Here is a 24,142-nt window from a genome sequence, read left to right as displayed (position 1 = left end):
GAGAAATAAACTTTTTTTTCCCCTCAGAATTGGACTTTATAGCTCACAATTGGAAGTTAATATCTCAGTCAGAGCTGCAAGAAAAAAAAAGACAGAATTGCGAGATGCAAACTCGCATTTGCAAAAAAAGTCAGAAATGTGAGTTTATATCTGTAAACTCACAATTACAAAAAAAAAAAAACGGTCAGAATTGCGAGTTTATATCTCTAAACTCGCAGTTACAAGAAAAGTCAGAATTGTCAGATAAAAAGTTGCAAATACCTTTTTTATTTTTATTCAATGGCAGAAACAGGCTTCCATATGGTGGAACCTGTTTCTGCCTCTGAGTTAAAAAAAAATTTGGAGCAATAAAATAAAGTCATAGTGTGACATAAATTCATATTGTGGGATACAAGGCAACAATTTTGAGAAATAATTTTACAATTAAATATAAAGTCCTGTTGTGAGATAAAGCCACAGTTGTGAGAAACTGTTCAAAAGATTGGGGACATTTAAGAGGGCAGTAATGACTGCTGAAAACGTGTATCTGTTTTATTTTTGAATTTACTTATGTGGTATATTATGGTGATAGAGCTGCTCACTCTAACAATATTAAAATAATTTCTAAATTTGTTCTTCCTTTGTAATGTTTTATAGAGCCTGTGGATCAGAGGGTGCAAGAAGGGGGCGTGGCCAATTTCACAATTCTGCGAGCTGGGCCTGCTAACTTTATTACCACAGTGAAGTATCGTTTTGAGTATGGTGACACATCAGCGGGAGACTTCACTCCACTGAGTAATGATTCAATGGTGGTCTTTGATTTTGGAGAGTGGATGAAGAACATATCGGTTGCGGTGGTAGATGACAATTTACCAGAGACAGATGAACCATTCTACATAGTTCTCTTCAACGCCACAGGTTTGTCACGTCCTCAGTTTTCAACCATATAATCAGTGCACTTTGTGTTGCAAAGTTTTGCTCCCTTTCAACATGCATTGACTTTTGCATTGTGCTGCATTATTTTGGGTGTCTTCTTTTCTTCTTCTGTCTGCATTTTCTGTGTTGCCCAATTAGCTTTATTAAATTCCCACTCCGTGAGACAAATACTGCTCTTCAGCTCTGCTCTGTAGAGCCAATAAATCCACCCCATTAAACATTTGTTTTGATTCACACAGAGCTCTGTTGATTGGCCTTGACTCTCAAAAGCACTCTCTAATCCTTGTATTGTGGAACATGCACACATTCATGAAAAGGGCTGGGTGACTGTAGAAAGTTAATTACAGAACTGTCCTTCTGCTGATCACAAAGCAAACCCACCAAGAGTTTTCTGTTTGGAGGCTTTACCACTTGCCCTGAGGGATTGTGTTCATATACATGTTGGGTGTTATTACGACATGAATCTGAGCTTTTGAGAGCATAATATGATTGCCGTGGCTAGCTTGTACCAATTACAACAGTGTTTCATGTAGAATGATGTTTAGCATAATAGTTGTGTGAATGTAAAACAAATGTGCTGCCACAGATTTGAAAGCACAAGCATTTGCTAATTAGAAATGTTTGTTTTCTTCATTATTAAGCTTTCTGTATTTATGCATGATTGAATTTTTTTATCATGATAATTTAGTTGCATGCTTATTTGTGCTAGATTGCAAAATTTTTATGACATTTTTTTATGAAATTCTGTAATGAAATATAACAAAGCTTGGTACCAATGAATATTCCAGTAATCAATAATTGTTCATAATTGTTTGCTGTATAAACTACCTTTCAAAAGTTTTTTTTTTTTTTTTTTTTTTCCAATAAACAAATATTTTCTATTCATCGTAGAAAAAAATGTGTCACAGCTTCCACAATATATTAAGCAGCCCAACTGTTTTCAACACGGATAGTAGTAAGAAATGTTTCTTGAGTAGCAAATCAGAATTGTAGATTGATTTCTAAATGATCATGAAACACTGAAGACTGAAGTAATGGCTGCTGAAAATTCAGCTTTGATATCACAGAAATAGCATTTTAAAATAGAAAACATTTTATATTTAAGTAACATTTCATTTTATATATTGAAGTAATATGTATATTTTTATTGTATTAAATTAATGCAGCCATAGTAAGCATAATATACTTCTTTAAAAAACGTGAGAGACTATGAGAGTGATGCTGTACTTATGTGTGTTTGTATATGGGTCTTGTCAGGTGATGCAGTGGTATATGGTCGAGACACTGCTACAGTGGTGATTGAGGCCAATGACGATGCTAATGGGATATTCTCTCTGGATTCCACTCAGAAACCAGTGGAGGAGGGAAGAACCAATAACTTTTAGTGAGTCTCCAATTCTTTAACCTCCAATTTTGGTTCAAATAAAACAACGCTGTCTTTTAGCATTTGAAAATAAGTATTTATTTTCTACTCTCTGTGAAATAATGTTTCCTTTTGTGTCTCCAGTGTTCTTCGAGACAGAGGACACTTTGGAAATGTCACAATATACTGGCAGCTGTTTGCCAACGACACCCCCCTTGAACCTCACCAAGAATTTCTGAACACATCTGGTTCTATAGTATTTCATACAGGGGAGAAGACAAAACCTATTGTTCTTGAAGCCATCTCAGACAAGCTCCCAGAGTTCATTGAGTTTTATGAGCTCAGACTTATGAACATCTCAGGTAAAGTCAATACCACCAGTCAATGTTTTAGTTTTATTGTTTATTGTTTTTAAAGGCCCCATGAATGTATTGTTTTCTGGAAAAATGGACCAAAAATTTGAACACATGCATTGCACAAATTGTTGTCCAATCAAATGCTCTCTACACTGAGAATGCCCCTCCCCATTATATCACAGTATCAAACTGTTTTTCAATACATAACATAACAAAAAAATGGGATTATCCATTTGAAAAGTCCTGCACAATGTTCCTGTGAAGCTGCATTTGTTCCATGAGGTCTTTAAGTTGTATAGTTATTTTGTATGTGCAAATATATTACATCTACTACATTTCAAACAATGTTGTCTTTAGGTGGCTATCCTGGTGAGGGAGGAAAATTGGCAGAGAAAGACCTCAACGTATCTGTTCTCATTCCCTTCAATGACGACCCATTTGGAGTTTTTGCTATTGCCATTGAGAGTCTGGAGCGTGAGGTAGCCGAGGACGTCTTGTTAGTCAACGATATGTCAGATGTTACATCCTTCACCATACTTCGTCAGCAAGGCACCTTTGGAGATGTGCGTGTGGCCTGGGAAATCCTGTCAGGAGCTTTCCCACATGGTCTCCCGCTCATGGAAGACCTGATATTGATGGCCTCCTTTCCTCAGGCTGTAGAGCTCCGACCACATGCCAGGAGACGCCATGCAGGCACCGATGCATTCTTCTTCTCTGGACTTCCAGGAGCTTATGGATCCATCAATGCAGAAACCCATCTACAGGTTCCACAGAACCTGGCTAACTTTACTCTGTCAGTCTGGTTAATGCCCGGGCCTAATACAGATGGATTTATTGTTTCTAAAGGCAACAGGAATGGAACTGTCTATTATGGAGTTCAGGTCCAGACTAATGAGTCCCACGTTACTGTTATGCTTCATTACACAACCGTAGGATCTAACAGCACACAGGTGGCACGAGCTACTGCAACTAAATTTGTAGAGGATAATACTTGGGTTCATGTGGTCATCGCTGTGGAAGATGGAATTATTGAGTTTTATCTGGATGGGAGCCCAATCCCTGGGGGGATTAAGAGTCTAAAAGGAGAAGCCATTGTAAATGGTGAGTAAAGATTGTATTTTTTAAAACAATGTAAATGTGGACTGCAAAAGATATAATTTGTCCCAAATATGTATATATCCCGAATAAATATTGAGTATAAAATGTTAAGTATTGTAGTAATCTTAGCTCAAGGGGGAATATTAATAATTAATCATTACTTTTTATAATAAATGATACTATTTGGATAAGTTAATAGAATTAGCTTGATAAAGCAGAATTTACAGTACAATCAATTGATCAGGTCGTCTAGTGAACGCTCATTATTGATTATTTATGAATTCAAAGAAATCTTAATTTCTAGGGTAAGAGAAATACCCTTTTTAAGGTACAGTACTACTCAGAGCATGTAACAAGATCAAAATCGTTAAATTGACTTTGTTGCAAGTAGGGAATCAGAAACAAATACTCATGTATTCTGCCCTACAAAGGCAAAAGACCTTAACTCGCTAGAGTGAAACTGAGAAAAATGACTTTAAAGTTTTTTACTTGCCCAGCCAAATTAATTATAGCTAGGACACTGGAAATTTGGCAATTAGATGTTTTAGTAATGAAAATTTTCTACATAAAAAAATTGAGCTCAAACATGAACTTTTCACAGGAAGATATGCTTGACCAAACATTGAGCCGCTGGACATTGTTAGCAGCACATAAAGGCACCCGGTGTACTCTCGCTCTCTCTCACTGAAAACAATAGAGCCCCTACTATGACTTTCCTGACATCTTTTATGAAGTGAATGTACACATAAACTGTATGGATATTTGAGATCGCCTGGTGATTACGGCCTTTGTTTAATGTTTTTGTTTGGGCTCCATGAAGCGTATTTCCTCAATTTGTACAGTTGTGTCTCTCTGGTGGTCAGGAGGTTACTGCTTTAAGCTGGTGTAACCAACTAGGATGAACTCTACCCTTTTTATTCCAATTTCACCGCTGTCGGATTTCTCTTGTTTCTCTTCATATAATGAGTTATCACGGCCCACTAGGAAGTCTATGTTTATGGTGATTGGAAGGGACACAGACAGATATGTCCCTATATTGTATTTCTCCAAAGACATTTCAATGTGTATTTAGCTGGGTCAGACTGCTTGTTGAATACACTGGTTTGAGCACAGTACTGTTTCTTAGCCTCACTGTGTGTTCTTTTTCAGTGCTGCATTATAGATTATGCGCATTTATGATGCAGCTTGATTTATTTTGGTTCATAAATCCTTAGTGAGGTTCATTGCTCATTCTAACCCTTAAGTATTAAACTTTGGCAGATAACTCATCCTACGCCAGTTGTGTTAGAGACATAAATGATCCCTCAAATTACAGGTCTTATTGGGGAGAGGCTTATTTTCTAAGTAATCACTTACATCAAACTTATTATTTTCAGCTGGTGAAATTAAAGAGGAAATGTTATATTGACCTTTGACCAGTAAGCAACCATCTAGTAAAATACTCTAGCACTGCATTAAAACACCCTAAAAGCCCTCAGAAGAACACCTCGTATTAGCAATGTGGCAACCACCTACAACCCTTTAGCATGGTTTGCCACAGACACTATTTAGGATCCTAATGTGATCCCAAACAATTGTTGAGATTTCAGGAGATATGCATTTATTTTATTTTATTACACATTGGTATAAGATTATTCTTTATTTTGCTCAAAATATTTAATATTTTATTCTATTTATCTTATTGAGGAAAGGTGTGCTGGGTAAACGTACCTATTAAGCTCACCAAAATCTACATTGAGACATTTTTAGTGCACAAGATATTGGTTTCAGTACAAAAAGTAAGTTAAATTAAAATATTAATCTCTCACACAAAATTATTTAATTTTATTTTAAATGACAAAAGCATTTCAATTAAGATATACATCATTCAATTCAAAAAGTCTGGCTGTGCTTAATGGGTACATTTTTGTACCCTTTAAGCACCCCTGTTCCCATTAAGCTCACATCATGTTTTATTTAAAAATCTTGCTTATTTTAAGGAAATTATTTAAAGAATAATTACAAAAATATATATTTTTGAAGGTACGAAGTCAATCACAAAAAACAACAACACTAAAATCAAGCAGCAAGGCATTCAAGTTGATCAGTTATAAATTCATAGTGAACTGTCATCTAAGCACATTGCAACATCTATATTAGTCCATGTATTAGTCCTTTAAGCTCACCTTAAAAAAATGAAATCTTTAAAAATTACAGCACTGTAAAACGACAGACCAACAGTAAACTGTAAATTGATAATATTATGGATGTAAAAGTACAAGCCTATTGTACAATGTACAAGTACAATGCCTGTGAAGTAATATATTAGCGTAGTACACAATCTTATACAGCTAGTCAGGTAACTGTGTTCTGTAGCATCTGTTGCTTAAACTATGTTTTGGATCTAATGTAATTATTTCCCACATCCATGTTCCAGGTTATAATATGCAAATGTTTGAACAGTAATCTCTTAATTTTACAATAAGTAGTGAAACTTACCCAAAATAAAGGCTTAAACATCTAAAAAAATGCACATTTAAGGGGCTCCTCTTTTGGTGAAAGTTTTTAGACAGCTTTCAAATTGGCCACCAGACAGTGTGAACACATGGAGACCCGTATCTCAGGGTGTTTCTCAAACGGAAGGCTGTATATCTCGGCTGCCACATCATCAAACGTTGCTGAAGGCCATCTCAATCGGAAGGATCCTTGGAAGACAGCCTTCGTATCGCGTCCTTCATTCAGCTGAAATTGAAGGATGCATGGGATGTATCCTCCGTGACCTTCAATCACCCACAATCCTTTGTACCCATTCCATTACTTGAAAATAAACTGATGAAAAATGGGTCAGTACTGAGCTTGTCTGGATTTATTATGAAATCTAAGACAAAAATAATGTTTTTGGACATGAAAGGATAGATGTTATCTTTTGTTTTGGTGTAAATTACTTGCTAAACGTTAAATTGCCAATAATATAAGCCACAGGGAGATTATAGATGACGGTTTTTCATTGTATTGTATTAATAGAAAGCCAAATAATATAAAGATTTGTAATACAAAGGTTTTTTCCAAAACTAAGTTTTATTGGTGTTTTTTATGCTGTGACAGTGAGGGCGGGAACAAATGTGACGTAGCTACGCTCACTTACTAGACCGTCTTATTCTAGCCTTTAATGCCGATGAGGACTCTAGCCTGCAAGACTCTGAAGGACTGAACTAGGAAGGACGCAGCCTCGGTAGGATCGAGCCTTCCGTTTGAGAAACACCCTCAGTGTGCAATGATCTGATTGACTTGAAATTATAGGAGGTATATAGTAACAAACACATCAGTTGGTTTTAGACATCAAGTAGGATGATAAATATTTTTTTCTTTTTATAATCTAATCTCAAAAAGGGAAGTGTGCTTAATGGGTACATGAGCTTAATAGGTACTTCTACCCTACTTTGAGTTTTCAAACTTCTTTCTTTCAAATGGTGAAAAGGAAGAGAAAAAAATCCTTTAGACTTACATTGAAAGACAAACCTGAGCCCTATATTTAGGAACAAAGCGTTTTTGACATTAACCAGTAAACAGTCACCTAGAAAACCACTCAGAACACCCTATAGCTTTTCTTAGAAACGCTGTAAAAATGAAACACATTAGCTACCACACATTAACCTACTGCACAATGCTTTAGCATCATATTCCGCGTCAAACATTTATCTCGTTATCTTCAAAAATACATCCATCTGAAGCATACTCCGGTAACATTCTATCACAAGATCTTCTGGGGTTTAAACATACAACCATCGAGGTTGCAAGCCCATATGTTTGCCCAAAAAGCCACACCATCCATCCATCCTAACGCCTTGCATTGAATTCTTCCATACAGATTCTGCGCCTATTAGGATCGGTTCCAACCCAGATGGTGAACAGCGCTTCACTGGTCTTCTACAAGACCTCCGGCTATACTCCAGCTGGCTCAACCGCTCAGAGATTCATGAGCTCCACAACCAACCATCCAAGATCGACCTTCACAATGTGTCAGGGTACCTGACATACAGGCAGGAGGAGAAACTCAAGTCGTTTTTAGTCGAAGTACGGGATGATCAAGAAGAGGAGGGTGAAGAGGTTTTCTACCTACAACTGGTGGCTGTTCAAGGTGGAGCCCGTCTACCAATTCCCAGACCTACTGCCATCCTCAGGGTCATGAAGAGTGATAATGCCAATGGACTTTTTGGCTTTACTGGTTCTTGTATACCAGATGTAGGTGCAAAAAAATATTTCATATGATTATATTATATTGTGATTTTGAGTTTATTTTATTTTAAAACCAAAGATAAAGCAATGTAACTGTTTGGCATAAACACATTTGCAAATGTCAATGCAAATGCAAAAATTCTAAGACTCATAACAAGAACTAATTCTGACTATGCAAAACAAAGACGTCCAGAGCTGACATCTAGTGAGAAATCTGTAACGTTGTCTTACAGATAGCCTTCTGACAAGCACAATTAAGGTCTAATGAGTTAACATCGAACCGTATTATTTGATTAAGTACCCAGGTTGCTTCTTTGTCAGTGTTTGGTTAACCTTCCCTCCGAAAGCACGTAACGTGACCCCTAGTTGTGAGACCATGTCTTCATGTATATTTAATATGTCTTCACGCCTGGATGGATGGAGTGTGCATTCTTCTCTTCAAGGAGATTGGATGCATGGCATCTCCAATGACTTGTTCGATTAACAAGACAGATGGTCAGTGAATTCCTTTAGAGGAGGACCTCTCAACTACTGACAGAAAAGACACCGTAGCATGTGCTTTCGCTTATGCTCTCAGCAAATAGAAACAAGACTGAGCAGAAAAAGGAAACCAGATATTTATCAACTAATTTACTTTCTATTTAACCAGTTACATGAAATGTAAAGACTGTAAACTGTTTAATGATCATGTATGTCAAAATTGTCAAAAATGCGGTTAGAGTATATTACATTTCAGCCTAACAACATCTAAAACTCTGAATGGTTAAAAATATGGTTGTTGGTTTACAATGACCTTTATCCTTTCTTTATCAGATATCTGAGGAAGGCTCGATGATCTCCTGTGTAGTGGAGCGCACACGTGGCGCTCTGGATCACGTCTATGTAAACTACACCGTCACTCAGGTTGATTCACCCGCAGACTTGTCAAATGCCTCTGACTTTGCCAATGCTACCGGCTCCATCCATTTCCTTCCAGGCCAGCGCTCTGAGGTAACAGGATCGACCTGTCAAGCAGTTATTATTAAGGACCACCAATTAAGGGGGAACATTATAATATTGCCATTAGTGTGTAATGGCTGGACAACTGCAATTACATGCCATTGCATTACATCTGTTCACATGATGACTGTATACGATTAAATACAGATTTTTTTTTAAATTACGATCAAAACGTATATCAACCACACGTAACAATGTATTAAAACAATAAACAAAGCAATATAATCAAAGTTAGAAAATTAAAACAAAATTGTTTTAAATAAAAGTTTGCACTGATGAATGTAGTTAATGTCTTAATATTTTTTATTAACAGCCAAACTGTAAATATATGGCTCCATCTAGTGGTGGTTTTTACCACTTTGATTAATTGACAGTGTAAAGTTGCTAAGTAACGGCAAAGCCTCACTCTTTATATTTGATTTCTCTTGTCCCCTAGGTTTTAAACCTGCTGGTTCTAAATGATGACTTGCCTGAGGTCGACGAGCACTTCCGGGTTAGGCTGGTGTCAGCTGAATCAGGTGATGGGAAACCAGGTTCCAATCCTACCAGTGGAGCCAGCATTGACCCAAACAACGCCATCAACAATATTACAGTCAAAGCCAGCGATCATCCATATGGTAAATTGGTATATTTGCCATTTTTAGCTTTATTCTTTAATTTATGCTGACAGATGGTCATAGTTGAATGGTTATTTGTGTAATTTCAGGCCTACTGCAATTTCAAACTACCCCAGTGCCTGTGGGTATGATCAGACCTGCACTAGAGGAGGCCCATGTGACTGTTCAAGAGGAGGCTGGTGTGGTCAGTCTGCTGGTGGCCAGAGCACAAGGACTCCTGGGAAGGGTGATGGTGGGCTATCGTACGTCTCCATTCACAGCTGCTGGTTCAGAAGACTATGAGGTACCAACAGTTCCTGATCATCTTTTTGGGGGGTTAAACATTTTAAGTTTAAGTAAAATTTAGGTTCAGTTTGTTTGTTTACTCGGTCATTTATTTATTTATTTTTTAATAAATGTATAGTTTTATTTAGCAAGAATGCAATAAATCAACCGTGGAATGTAAAAAAAACTACTTTAAACCATCTATTTATAAAAATCCTGAAAAAAAGTGCATCACAGTTTCTATCAAAATATAAAGCAGCACAACTGTTTTTAACATTGATAATATTAATAAATATTTCTTGAGCACCAAATCAGCACATTTAATGATTTCTTAAGGATCATATGACGCTGAAGACTGGGGTAATGGCTGCTGAAAATGCCATTACAGGAATAATTTCAAGTTAAATTAAAAAATATACTAAAATTAGAAATCTGTCGTTTTAAATTGTAATAATATTTCACCACATTCATATTATTGACCTCAAGGTTTTGAACAGTGTTTTTGTTCTCTTATACAGTCCAGCAAAAAGAGTAATTTTTCATTAACCAAGATCCCCTAACAAAATTCCGTTGTATATTAAAATGGCACAATTCCTCTCCATCTTCTGACAGGACACAGAGGGATTTCTAGACTTCTTGCCTGGCGAGAGATTTAAGTACATCAATGTGACTATTATAGACAACTCGGTCCCAGAGTTGGACAAAGTCTTCAGAGTGGAACTCTATAATCCAAATGGAGGAGGTAAGAAAACTTTGATTCTGTGTCCTCTCTTTTACTTTCTTGATTTTTCTTTCACTGTTTCTGCATGCACTGTCTCCTGTGGGCTCCATTCATGCTGTTTTGGCATGATTATGGAATATTCTGTATGAATTCAATATGCACTATGTGTGATTCCTGTCTGTTCCTGTCTGGCTCCTGTGTGCTTCTTAAGTGGATCCATTTTTTGCAAGCGAAGCCAGTGGAAGTGGCGAGCGTGACACTGACTTCTTTCTTCCGTCCTTTCACTATCATCATGGTAAGATTCTTTTTCTCACAGATCTTTCTCTCACAGTTGACTTTTTCCTCATATCCATCATAATACCAGACTGGATCCTGCTTGGTGGGAGAAAAAATACTGGTTTGACTGTATATAAAACTAAAGTGCCTCTTAATATTAACAAAGTTCCCTTCAGGTCGATTAAAAGAGGTTTTATTTATATTTATTATTTCCTAACTGCTTCTGCTTTGGCATTTCTGAGGCACTTCATGCCCCATTATGTGTCATTTGGGCCTCAGCAGATCTTTTCAACAGAACTTATTTAACCAATGCTAATTCGCTGCTTACTTTTTGTTTTTCTTTCTTTTGTTGATTTATTGCATAATTGAAGTCACCCCTTACACAAGCTTTATTTTGTAAGTGCTAGATTAAAAGCTGTAAAGTTTAAGAGCTGCACATAACGGTCAAATCCCCAGACTCTGGATTGTAGACCCTGAGTTCTGCCAAGCTGTTTACATAGTATTAAGGCCTGCGAGCAATACCAGGAGAGACGTGGGAAAAGCAAACAACCTCAATATTTAAGGGAGGCCAATAGGGGTAAATTAAGTTTTGAAAATGTCACAGTTCACCTCTCTGACGCTTCTTGGTGCCCTTCTTTAGGGAGTCTTTAAAAGTAGTAGTGGTAAAAAATGGGTCTACTTATTTTCTTATTTTCTTCTTTTATATTATGGCTTGAATAATGATAAAATATATTTTTTGCTCTGAAGCTAACCTGGGCGCTGCTGCTCATATCATTGTGACCATCGCTGCTTCTGATGAGGCTCACGGCGTCTTCCAGTTCAGTGCCGACTCTCTGACTGTGAATGGCACAGAGCCTGAGGAGGGCAGAAGTACTGTAGTACTGCAGGTCAGTCCTAGCTATAAACATGTATCATCATCAATGTGTTTCTTTTGTCCCTTCTATGAATTTATCCAAAACGTTCTTAAAACACATTTATACTGTATGTTACAAACATGGAGTTATTTAGAATTTGAATTATTTATTAGAAAAAAAATATCAGTACATAAATATGCAAACAATATTTGAAAAAATGAGTCATGTGGTACAATAAAGATGCAGAAATTATATCATAGACAAGATCTTGAAAAAAAAAAGTTCACTGCCTTTGATTTAGTTGATCAAAAATACATTAAATAGTTAGTTCACCCAAAAATTCTAATTATGTCATTAATTACTCACCCTCATGTCGTTCCAAACCCGTAAGACCTTCATTCATCTTCGGAAAACAAATGAATTGTTTTTATGAAATCCGAGAGCTTTCTGACTGTGCACAGACAGCAACACAACTGAAATGTTCCCAGACCCAGAAATGTAGTAAGGACATCGGTAAAACAGTCCATGTGATATCAGTGGTTCAACCATAATTTTACGAAGCTGCAAGAGTACCATTTGTGCACAAAGAAAACAAAAATAACTTTATTCAACAATTCTTCTCCTCCAAATCACATCTTCCGCCATTATCAGGAGTACCTCTGCAGGTAAACAAAGCACGCGCATGATGCTGCTGCCGTAGAACACGTATGCTCTGAACCTTGTTTACGTGCAGAGGAACGTAATGTGCATGCGTCGTGGTACTCTCGATAAGAATTGCTGAATAAAGTTATTTTTGTTTTCTTTTCGCACAAAAAGTATTCTCATAGCTTCGTAAAATTACAGTTGAACCACTGATGTCACATGGACTATTTTATCGATGTCTTTACTACGTTTCTGGGTCTGGGAACATTTCAGTTGCGTTGCTGTCTATGGAGGGTCAGAAAGCTCTCAGATTTAATCAAAAATATCTTCATTTGTGTTCCGAAGATGAACGGGTTTAGAGTGACATGAGGCTGAGCAATTAGGAATTTTCATTTTTGGGTGAACTATCCAAAACAGGTAAAATAGTATTGTTGTGAAATATTATTACAATTTAAAATAACTGGTTTTTATTTTAATGTATTTTAAAATTATAATGTTTTCCTGTGATGGAAAAGCATTTATTACTCCAGTCTTCAGTGCCACATGACCCTTCAGAAATACGCATATTTACAGTCATTAAAATAAATAAAATAAAATAAAGTTGATTGAAAACAAATTGTACTGATGAGAGAAATGTAAACGTTTACTATAAGTAAGTTTCCTGTTTTTCTCAGGTGATTCGTACCTTTGGCGCACTGTCCAATGTGACAGTGTACTGGGAGGCAGATGCTAAGTCAGAGGGAGAACTTGTTTATAGATCTGGCAATGTGACCTTTGAGGTGGGCCAGACTGTTGGAAGCATCTACTTACTGATTTCCCAAGATGACATTCCAGAACTTGACAAGAGCTTCACCGTCCGCCTCTCTAATGTTTCTCATGGTCGACTCGGAAAGGAAACTACTGCCACACTAACTGTATTGGCCAGTGACGACCCTTATGGACTTTTTGTATTCTCTGACAGCAGTAGACCAATCAGTGTGCCAGAAGCAAATACTGTCATCACCTTGACCATACAGAGGAGAAAAGGCTTAATGGGAAGGGTGCGAGTGACATTTCAAACACTGAGGGACACTGATGCAGCTCCATATAGCACACTGGGAGTGGGTCGGGCCAGTGCAGGGAATGACTTTGTGTCTGTTGTGGAGTCTGTGATATTCTCTGCTAATCAGAGTGAAGTAAATGTGACACTGAGGGTACTTGATGATGAAGAACCGGAGAGGGCAGAGTCTGTGTTTTTGGAACTTGTCAGTGTCACTTTGTTTGAAGGGCTGCAACCCAGACCAGGTAAAAGTCGCTTGGAACATATTAAAACACTCATATTCTCTATGAAACGTGCATAGTACTGGATTAAACAAAAAGCCAGGATGTGTACTAAAAATAACTTCTGGTTTTTCAGTTGCTCTTTCCCCTCGACTTGGCCCACGGAGCACCACAGTTGCCCAGATCATTATAGAGGCCAGCGATGATGCTTTTGGGGTGCTTCAACTGTCTTCCCCAGCAGTGAGCGTGCCTGAGTACTATGTCGGACCTATAATCAATGTAACGCGTATTGGAGGGATTTTTGCTGATGTGTCTGTCAAGTTCAGAGCAGTTCCATTGACCGCTAGAGTGGGTGAGTTTTAATGACAATGTATTTCTGTTATTATGAACATTGCCTGAAAAACCACCCCATGCAAGTGTAAAAACTTTTTTTACGATATGGGAGTTTTTATGAAATTGACATGTTTCATTGGACATATTTTCAGTTAGCAATTTCAGTTTGCACAATTTGATGGGTAATGGAAATGCAGATAGTGAGACATTTTACCGATTTCGGTTTCAAATAAATGTTCTTTTGAACTGTGTTCATCAAAGAAAAACAAAAATATTAACCAGAAAAACTGTCAAATCAGAATTTTCTGTTTTAACATGGTTTAAATTGTAATGTTTAAATGTTTTAAATTGTAATATTTCACTATATAACTGTTTTACTTTATTTTTAAACAAATAAGTGCAGTTTTGTGTGTTTCTTCATATTAAATGAATGAAATGTTTATGGAATTAATGGAATATCGATTTTATATCTATATTTCATATGTTTCTGAATCATATGTTTTGAATGACATATACAGGTGAAGACTACAGTGTGGCCTCTTCTGATGTGGTTTTGCTGGAGGGAGAGAGTAGTAAGCCTGTCCCTATCCTCATCATCAATGATGTGGTGCCTGAACTGGATGAGACCTTCCGAATTGAGCTTCTCAACCAGACCACCGGAGGCGCTCTCCTGGGGGACCTTACACAGGCCATCATTACTATCCTACCCTCAGATGATCCATATGGATCTTTTGGTTAGTTTTTATGAATGTGCTTGTCATGGAAGTTAAGTTATGAAACATGTTCAATGATTTACGTAGGGACAATTTGAAGAGATGTAATGTATTTTTGATGGTTAGTATTTCAGGCTGCACCCATCACAATCGAGGAGCCAGCAGTGAATGCTTTTGAGGTGTCTCTACCCATAGTGAGGAATGCTGGAACTATAGGTGATGTGGATGTCCAATGGAGAGCCACAGTCAATGGAAGACCTGCCACTGGTGATCTGAGACCTTTGTCTGGTGAGGTCAGGTTTGCTCCTGGAGAAACCTTAAAGACACTGAAAGTTGAGGTTTTGGCTGATGATGTACCTGAAATTGAAGAGGTGAGTGTTGGTTTTTAAGCTTTGTAACGATGTATATTTTAAGCTTTGTAATGATTATATTACTTAAGTGTTTCTGTTAAATTCAGGTCATTAAGGTTGAGCTCATAGGTGCCACCAATGGTGGGAACATTGGGGCTGAGAAAGTAGTCGATATCATTGTTCCTGCCAATGACAACCCTCACGGAACCGTATACTTTGAGCTAGCAGCATACCGCATCCAGGAACCACTGGAAGGGATCTATATTGCTAACATTACAGTTCGAAGGAGGTAATGTGCCTGTTTTTCCTATGTCTTTAATTTTGCTTTAAATGGTATGTCATGTTGCTTTTTTGTATTTTTCACTGCAGTGGTGGTAACTTTGGCATGCTGGAGATCATTTATAGCACCTCTGAAGTTGATATTGTAAGCAATGCTCTCAGGGAAGGCAGAGATTTCCTGGTTTACTATGATTCTCCATTGGCTGGAGCGCCATCCAATGCCCTCCGCAGACCCATCAACATCACCACAGACACAAACGTCTTGAATTTCTGTGCTGCGTTCTGCCTTAGAGAGCGAGCTTGCCAAGCTTTCAGCTTCACCAACGCCCCAAGAGCAAGTTGCTTCTGGGTAACATCTGGGGCCAGACAACTGAATCCTTCCCCACAAACTTTCACCTATTTAAAAAACACCACAATGGCCTCTTCGCTGTTTAGCTCGCAGGCCGTTGCTGGGAGCGACTACATAACCATGACAGCTCAGACCACAACCATGCTAGACAGATCGGGAGTCGCTAACCTCACTGTACCCATCTTGCCTGACTCTTTGCCAGAGGTGGATGAGAATTTTGTGATTAAAATCCTGAGCGTTAGCTTGGTCAACATGACTGCAACTACCAAGAACTTGCCAACGATACAGCAACCGGACACAGCTTTGGTGACTATAGGGATGAATGGAGATGCGTTTGGAATATTTCTGCTCTACAGCATTAACCCCAATGCCACACAAGATGGGCTGTATCTCGAAGTGAGAGAGGAACCAAAAACAACAGTACTGCTGGTCATTGAGAGGAGAGGAGGCAGTATGGGACAGGTGACAGTGGAGTGGAAGTATGTTGGCGGCAGTGCCACACCCGGCGCTGACTTCAATGGGACAGGGGAGACCCTCATCTTCGCAGAGGGTAAGTCTGGTCTGCTTTGTGCTTTTGGTGGTACTGACAACACTTGTCATGAGAAGTCAGAAGATTCACTTTGGCAAAATGTGCTTTTTCACACTTGAAACTTTTAACAAGAGTCATTTTTACCTTGTGTTACAATGTTCATACTTTACTCTGGTGGAATTATTTACATTACGTACCTCTGGCAGCTTAAATCAGGGATAGCGCTGCTTTGGTACTTTTGATCTTTGGTTTAATGCAGGGTTAAAAGTGTTGATAGAACCGTTTTTGTACAACTGGCTGTTAATGGTGAAATACATTTCTATAATTCAAATAAACTAATATCAGTCAAATAAATAAATATTGGTAAATTAAGTAAATAAAATAATAAATGAATACAAATCATTATAAATAAATAAAAGCCTAACTAAAGTCAATTTTTCATTTCAACATTGAGATGACCTCCTGTCTGTTCCTTGAAGGTGATGTAAAGAAGACCCTTGAGTTTGTCATCACGGATGACATGGAACCTGAAGATAACGAGACTTTACAGATTGGGTTAGTGAGCACCGAGGGTGGCAGCCGTATCCTACCCAGTTTGGACACAGTCACCATCCTCATCCTGGCCAATGACAATGCAGCTGGTGTGGTGGGCTTTCATACAGCCTCAAGATCTGTCATCGTCAGAGAGGGTCTGTGTTTTTCTTTTTTCTCAACTTTGACCGTTAAAGGTCCCCTGAAGTGCCTTGAAACACGCAGTGTCATTATTTGTGATGACATATTTTCAAATGAAACAGGAAGACAGGGCGGGACATATCGAGCAGCCCCCTTTTTAAAATAGCCAATAGATTACCCCCTAGATTCAAAATGAAACTCTTTCTAAACCAAAATAATGATCATAATCATGCTGAGGCTGTGTAGTTTTAAAAGTGTTTAATATATCCCGATTCGCACAAATGATTCGCTCTGTGCGATCGCGTCTCTGGACTGGAGCCAATGTCCGGATTAGACTGTGCGCCCTGCCACGGTTCGCGTGACACAATGTGAAACCAGACCTCATTTGCCCCAATTGAAAGCATATTTAGTGTCTGAATCGTTCCCTGTCCCCTATATAGTGCACTATATGTCATTCACTGTACAGGAAATACTACACTGTGAACATGTGACCGATCTCAGCCACAGCTTCAACATCTATTTATAGTGTAGAGGGTGGGCGCTTCGGATTCTAGAGAGCATCTGATTGGTCAGAATATTTGATGAGAAGCTGAAGTATGAGGTGACGTCAATAAAATCATTGATCCGTTTTGGCGGAAGTGACGAACTGCAAGTTTTGAATGCTTATATCTTCTAAATGCGAGTTTTGTCACCGTTTTGGAGCACATTGGCTTATAGATAACCTTAAGAGTAACATATTAATACAAACACTCAAAAAACTTTCATTTTGATTTCAGGGGACCTTTAAGGCTTGTTCACACCACGAATGATATCCATAATATTGTGTCTCAACTGGACGCGAGAGCAGCACCATGTGACGCGACAAAAAACAACAGAAGTGTTTTGTCAAATGCTGCTTGAAATGCTCAAGCTTTTTCAAGCGGTGGATTCTGATTGTCCATCAATGTTTTTTTTTTATTATTCATCACTTGGAAATAATTTCATAAACTTAAAATAATTCTGATTCCAACACCTTAGGGTTATAGTCATCCCTGGTGTGAACAGGTTTTTAATTAAAAAGTCATCATAATGTATTCATTCATGTAATTTCTCAACATTTTAAGAGTAACATAATTGATTTAACTTCTGCTATGGGTATGTGCAAGTGTAGAGGCATTTTAAACATGTTGTAATTGGATAATTAGGCATCAGTTTGTGCTCCATAGTAACTAGTAACATAGTACCAAGATGTGTTGAGAGAAGAGGGATCTGCAACAGCTGCTACATTAGGGAAGATGGTTCGTGTCACCATGCATGACAGGACAGGACACGTGAATTCTGTATCCTTATATAAGGAAAAGGAACTTGCACACATCTCATTAATATTAGCTTCGAAATCAGTTGAGGGTTGTATTACTTGAAGTAAAGTTTGTTGAGGTGTTATTAAAGGCAATAAACGCAATGCAAAATCCATGTCTCATTATACCAGAATATGGTTCATAAGTAAGGTTAGATGTCCATTGTATTCAACAGGTGAGAGTTTGTCACTGCTGGTGGAGAGAACAGTTCCTGCTATTGGAAATGTCACAGTGGAATGGAGAATCGAAGGCCCTCGAGTCTCAATGACTTTTACAGACACCTCAGGAACTTTATTTTTCTCTGAGGTAATGAATAAAAAATGTTGCTTTACCAGATGATTTGAGCATTTCTTTTAAACTTTTAAACCTAACTAGTGAATTCAAAGGACAATGAGCGATTAATGTTCGGCATTAACGTCTGTTTCAGGGAATGTTAAATAATACTATACTGTTGAGGCTACTTGAGAATACCACACCAGAAGAAAGAGAGGAGTACAGAGTTATCCTATCAAATATACAAACCAAAGGTATTTAACAGAAAAACACACAGGAATGAGTTCCTCAAAAGTTTAATGTACTTTATATTGCAAGTTTACCATGCATACCATATTCAGCAAGGCCACTATTTACTGTTTGCATTTATGAATGTAGAATTTTTCTTAATATTTCACAGTTTTGCTTCTCTGGTAAATTATCTTTAAGGATGTAGAATTTTTACAGGGTTAACATTAGCTGTTATCTTATTGTCTTGTTAATTTATTAATCACTCACAATCTACACATCAGCTTAATCTTAGCTTGCACTCACATTTCACTTAACATTTTAAGAATGCTTTAGGATGTATTTAGGTTGTGCTTATTCTATACACAATCTATTATTTATTCTTTTTTTTTAAATAACATAATTCTCTCAGGAGTTACCCAGACAGCCATGGCAGCTCTGCACACTCAGGGTCGTGAAGCAGTGGTGAGCGTGGAAGCAAGTGACGAGCCGTTTGGTTTGCTCAGCATTGCCCCCTCATCCTTAAAAGTGACCACAGATGAGAAGGAAACCACCATCAGGATTTACATAAACCGAGAGTTTGGTGCATCAGGTTAGCTACGTTTGTAAAATCTCTCAAACAAAGTGTTGTCTTGGAGTATGGGGATGTAAATATTGCTACTTTCCCCTACAGGTGCTGTAAATATCAGCTATGAGACAGTGCAGGGCTCTCTGCAGGACCTCAGGCAGACTGAGGGAGCTCTAGCCCAGCCAGGCCAGGACTTCAGACATGTCTCCAGTTCTGTGATCATGCAGGATGGACAGACATCTGTGTCCATCCCCATCAATATCTTAGATGTATGATGCTGATGACCTAACATTGACTACATTTTTACAGTTTTCATTTTAATGTTAATAAATTGAGAATTATATTTAGATGCTACTTAAATCTCAAGCATATTGTATTAACCATAAGTGAATTAATCAAGAAACATATTTGTGTTTGTCTTTAACAGGATGACATCCCTGAGCTGAAAGAGTTTTTCTTAGTCAATATAACATCAGCTGTCCTCATAACCACCCTCCCAACTGCCCCTAAACTAAGTAAGATGATTAGATAATTAAGCAGATTGATTTTATATTACGTAATTTTTCACTTTTCTGTGTTAAATGAGTCTCATTTAATTAGGTTTTAGGTTCTTCTTTCAAGTATACTTTCTTCTTTAACTTGAATCCTGTTGCATCCTTTCATAGAGATTTACTATACATTGAAAGGTAATGGGACCCACACCTGTGCTTGATATGCTCTAGTGCTTTGTGCTTATTGTCATATTGTCAGTGGCATTTTATAACTAGAATCTGTGTTATCTTAAATATCTTTGTCAGCTCATAGCAGTCTGAGCTCTATCATTCCCAAAGACAGTCCACACTCCTGGCTTTTAATCAGTGATTTGTGAAAACTGTTGGTAGAAGACTATTAGTGTTTTTTTTTTTTTTTTTTTTGTAGAAGACTATTGGTGTAGTAATAGTGGATGATTAATAATGTGGCAAATTACGTTGTTTTTTTATTGTGCTTTTCCTGAAACCCGAAGCATGCTGCCATTGCCCATAATCCTAAACCTTAAACTATTTTATTTTATTTTATTTTTCTGATGTATTCCTGTCTTTCCAGATACTGAAGGCCTTGTAGCAGAGATCAGCATTAATGCTAATGATGGAATCCAAGGGATCATTGGCTGGCAAAACATAGAGTATGAGCATCCTTTTAGTCTTTTTTGTCTTTTTTTTCAACTATTGTGAACCATGGTATCTTTCACTTTAATTCCGTGTAAAAATATTTTGGTAATGTATGTATTTTCCCCTCAGCTATGTGATAAATGAGACAATTGGCGTGTTGACTCTGGTGGCATACCGTGATGCCGGGACGTATGGAAATGTGTCCCTGTTCTTATATGCCCAGAATCTTGAGGCTCAGTTGGGTCTGGATTTCAATGCTACCCCATCAGTGAGTCATACACATTCTTTCTAGTTTTAAATATAATTAATTATTCAGCATTTATTGTTAATAATTATTATACCTACACAGATGATCCATTTTGTGGATGGAGAACGGCACAAGTTTATCGAAGTCCAGATTTTAGATGATGCCATTCCTGAAGGGGATGAGACCTTTCTGTTAATTCTAGCAAATCCATCGGCAGGGCTGCAGCTGGGAGAGAACACTACAGGTCTGGGATGCTGGGAGACACTGAACATTCTTGATCGTCCATGATCAGTGCAGTATAATTTCCCTCTAATGTGTTTTCACAGCTACCGTGACTATTCTGGCCAATGACGATGGCCATGGAATCATATCCTTCAATAACAGTGAACATTTCTTGCTGAGGGAGCCCACCTCTCTGTCAGGTCTGGGGGAGAGTGTGGCCAACCTCTATATCATACGAGACCCTCCTCAGGGTGTATTTGGTACAGTAACGGTCCAGTTCACAATCACTGATGTCAATGGATCCCTGTATACTGAAGATCTCACACCTTCCTCTGGCTTTGTGGTACTTGAGGATGGAGTTAGATTCAAGGTACAATATAAAAAGATCTTACTGGGCAATGAGAATTTTATGAAATAGTTAACCAAGCATAATGACAGAACCAGGTCTGTTTAAGTTGAGAAAATACATGTAGGAACTAGTGTTTTATAACAATATAATAATAATATAATAATATAAGAAAATAGTCTTATATTTGTCTTCTAGACTTTGGAGATCTGGGCTGTTCTGGATGCTGAGCCAGAAATGAATGAGACATTCACAGTGACTCTGTCCAACCCTACTGGAGGTGCTCGGCTGGGAGACTCACTGCAGACTTTCATCACTGTACTGCAGAATCAGGCTCCTCTAGGACTCTTCAGAATATCACCATCATATAACAGGTACAGTCACAGTCTGTTCTAAACAAGCTTGTTAGATCCATACAACCCCTGCTTCTACTCTATTTGTGTATTTTCCAGGACTCTAGACACCATGACCGTGGAGGAGCATGGCGGTACAGTGTACCTGACTATATCTCGCAGTAATGGGTTGGAGTCAGCAGTCAGTGTGGAATGGGAGACCCGGTCAGGAACAGCATTTGGCATAAGTAAGAAATTACACCTGTAAGTTTATTTTGGTGTAAACAAAAACAGTTTGACCACAGATTGTTCAATGTATCTGTAGGAGGAGAACAGCCAGTGTTGGCTGTGTATCAATCTGTCAGGGATAACTTGGCGTCAGTCTGGTGTGCAGTGCCCAGTGAAGACTCTGCTGTGGTCCTGAGGCTGCTCAGAGGTCCAGCTCAGAACCAGGCTGTGCTCTACAAATGGCTGGGTGTTTTAGTACCTGTGGAGGTATGTTCTGAATTCAGTTAAAGCACGTTGTATGCAAACTCATATGCCTGTTCTGTTCCCCTCTGTCCTCCCAGTTGTTTTCCATTTCAGATACTTTGTCCTATTTTATAAAAAAGGCATAAAAGGACAAAAAAGCTCAATGCTCTGTGTTTTGGTAGAAGAAAATGCACTCAAAATTGTAATGCTTGTTCAATAATAAAATAATTTTATTTAATGTTAAGAAAACCCATTTGCAATCTGTGGAACCAATATCATATGAAGTTCAGGCAGAGATTGGTTGATTAATTGATTAATTTGAACTCATTTCAACATAATGTTTTGTAAATAAGTTATTTTATTCATGTATTTATTTTTATTTTGTAATTTATTTATATTTTTTAAGATTGTAATTATTCATTATACCTTGTCAGTGCAAGACAATAAGTATGTATTTTATTTGTTTGTATTTATTTTTATTTGCTTTCTTCACTTCTTTATTCCTTTTCTCTCTTTCATTTTGTTTCTCATAGTTTGTCAGCATCCAGAATCCCAGCTCTTGTGTGGGTTTTACAGTAAATGGCTCCAGCTATGTGGCAGTTTCCCATGCACACAGCACTGTGTCATTAACTGCCACAATCAGTTTATTTCGCCTTCAGGCAGACCTCAACCTCACTCAAGTTAGTATGCTGCCAGTTTATCTTTTTATTTAGCTGCCATTGACAATAGCTGCATTTGTTCTTATCCTGTGATAACCATAGACTTGTGATTTATCTCACTATGGTCAGATTTGTATTTTCTAATATGGTGTATTTGTGTATTGTTCAATGTTGTCCCCTTTTTGTAGGAGCAGACTCTTACTGTGAACAGTTTCAGCGTTAAACACTTCTCCACTGAGCTCCAGCAATATTTGATTGCTTCTAGTGAGGTAAACTCAATCTTGCATGTAAAATACAAACTTGGAGTTCTAAATGGACGTATTAACATAGCAAGAAATACTTTATTGAGATCATTCCTCTCTGTCTTAAGATTTTTGTGTGGGATGGAGGCTCATTCTCTCTTCATCAAAGTCTTGACTTGCAAGACATTACCACAGCCGTACCCTTCAGACGAGGCAGCAGCAATGTACAGCACCTGGCTGTGTGCAGGAACAGAACGTCATCGGCATGTTTGATATACCAGTGGAGTAATGGACGTTTCCAAAACCCTCAAACCTTAGAAGTCAGTGCTCGAGTCAAGCAAGTGGAATCATTTCAGATGGGAGGAGATACGTTCCTCCTCGTCGTTACTGAAGGTATCATATGCAGTCAGTAGCACTATTGCAGTTCAAGAGTATTTTAAATTTGAAGATGTTTTGACACTGTGATCTTGAAATGATCATTGCTCCCTTGTATCAGTAACTAACGTATTTGTCTTTATTATTCACCATGAAAAGGTCCAAGCTCAACATGTGATGTGTTTATGTGGGGTTCTGAGCAAAACTTCTTCCAGCAAACACAGTCCATCCCATTTCCCGGCCTCTTTTCAGTCCAGCCCTTTACCCCTCCTTCCAGAATATGTGAGTCGCCAGGCAATATTGTGCAGTCTGTTTAAATAATATCACATTTAGTGTGTTTCCACTGTTAAGCGTATTTTTACCCATATTTCATCTTTACCAAAATTATATACCTTAGTTTATTGGTATTTTAATTTACATGCAATAATAATAGCACTTGCAAAACAGAATTGTATTGATATTCCTCAAACATGGTTGGGGTCTGGTTATGGTTTTGGTCTAAAAACACTTAACTCTATGTATTGAACTTATGCAACTATTTCAGACCGAAACGACTCTTGCATGTACATTACCATTCAACAGTACCATTTAATTTTTTATTTTAATCTGAAGAAATTGATACTTTTATTCCTCAAGGATGCATTAAATCAAAAGTGAAATTAAAGACTTTTACATTGGTACACTGACTTTTTTTTGTTTTTTTCTGTTCTATTCTGCTCTGCAGTTCTTGTGAGCTTTCTTTTTGATTCCTGAAAAAAACTATCACGTGCACAAAATAATACAGCACAATCATTTTGTTTGCATAAATTTTGATTTAACTTATTTGTTTGCCTTACAAAAGCATATCTAGTATGTAGGCTTCATGTCATTTACAGTACACAGCAAAACC

At 37.8% G+C, this 24,142-nt stretch overlaps 1 protein-coding gene across 1 annotated transcript in view; it reads left to right on the top strand.

Moving 5' to 3' along the window:
- LOC306869414 (adhesion G-protein coupled receptor V1-like) overlaps positions 1 to 24,142 on the top strand; it is a gene marked incomplete at its 5' end in the record, with an annotated part of 125,195 nt that overhangs the window by 21,262 nt on the left and 79,791 nt on the right. The window contains 34 exons of the mRNA XM_079416182.1: positions 637 to 897; positions 2,173 to 2,299; positions 2,423 to 2,640; positions 2,992 to 3,735; positions 7,580 to 7,953; positions 8,761 to 8,937; positions 9,383 to 9,563; positions 9,653 to 9,846; positions 10,449 to 10,569; positions 10,760 to 10,843; positions 11,572 to 11,711; positions 12,995 to 13,604; positions 13,717 to 13,932; positions 14,432 to 14,647; positions 14,753 to 14,997; positions 15,084 to 15,265; positions 15,346 to 16,154; positions 16,613 to 16,822; positions 18,318 to 18,448; positions 18,570 to 18,669; positions 19,056 to 19,235; positions 19,317 to 19,480; positions 19,639 to 19,726; positions 20,295 to 20,373; positions 20,489 to 20,627; positions 20,709 to 20,850; positions 20,933 to 21,198; positions 21,373 to 21,548; positions 21,627 to 21,754; positions 21,832 to 22,001; positions 22,511 to 22,657; positions 22,825 to 22,905; positions 23,007 to 23,271; positions 23,413 to 23,535. Of these exons, the coding sequence (XP_079272308.1) occupies positions 637 to 897; positions 2,173 to 2,299; positions 2,423 to 2,640; positions 2,992 to 3,735; positions 7,580 to 7,953; positions 8,761 to 8,937; positions 9,383 to 9,563; positions 9,653 to 9,846; positions 10,449 to 10,569; positions 10,760 to 10,843; positions 11,572 to 11,711; positions 12,995 to 13,604; positions 13,717 to 13,932; positions 14,432 to 14,647; positions 14,753 to 14,997; positions 15,084 to 15,265; positions 15,346 to 16,154; positions 16,613 to 16,822; positions 18,318 to 18,448; positions 18,570 to 18,669; positions 19,056 to 19,235; positions 19,317 to 19,480; positions 19,639 to 19,726; positions 20,295 to 20,373; positions 20,489 to 20,627; positions 20,709 to 20,850; positions 20,933 to 21,198; positions 21,373 to 21,548; positions 21,627 to 21,754; positions 21,832 to 22,001; positions 22,511 to 22,657; positions 22,825 to 22,905; positions 23,007 to 23,271; positions 23,413 to 23,535 (7,488 nt within the window). The remainder of the gene's footprint in view (positions 1 to 636; positions 898 to 2,172; positions 2,300 to 2,422; positions 2,641 to 2,991; positions 3,736 to 7,579; positions 7,954 to 8,760; positions 8,938 to 9,382; positions 9,564 to 9,652; positions 9,847 to 10,448; positions 10,570 to 10,759; positions 10,844 to 11,571; positions 11,712 to 12,994; positions 13,605 to 13,716; positions 13,933 to 14,431; positions 14,648 to 14,752; positions 14,998 to 15,083; positions 15,266 to 15,345; positions 16,155 to 16,612; positions 16,823 to 18,317; positions 18,449 to 18,569; positions 18,670 to 19,055; positions 19,236 to 19,316; positions 19,481 to 19,638; positions 19,727 to 20,294; positions 20,374 to 20,488; positions 20,628 to 20,708; positions 20,851 to 20,932; positions 21,199 to 21,372; positions 21,549 to 21,626; positions 21,755 to 21,831; positions 22,002 to 22,510; positions 22,658 to 22,824; positions 22,906 to 23,006; positions 23,272 to 23,412; positions 23,536 to 24,142) is intronic.

This window comes from Barbus barbus, assembly GCF_936440315.1.
Source record: "Barbus barbus genome assembly, chromosome: 5".
NCBI classification, from domain to species: domain Eukaryota; kingdom Metazoa; phylum Chordata; class Actinopteri; order Cypriniformes; family Cyprinidae; genus Barbus; species Barbus barbus.
The sequence above is the reverse complement of the archived record's forward strand: the minus strand, read 5'-3'. Positions and strand labels throughout refer to the sequence as shown.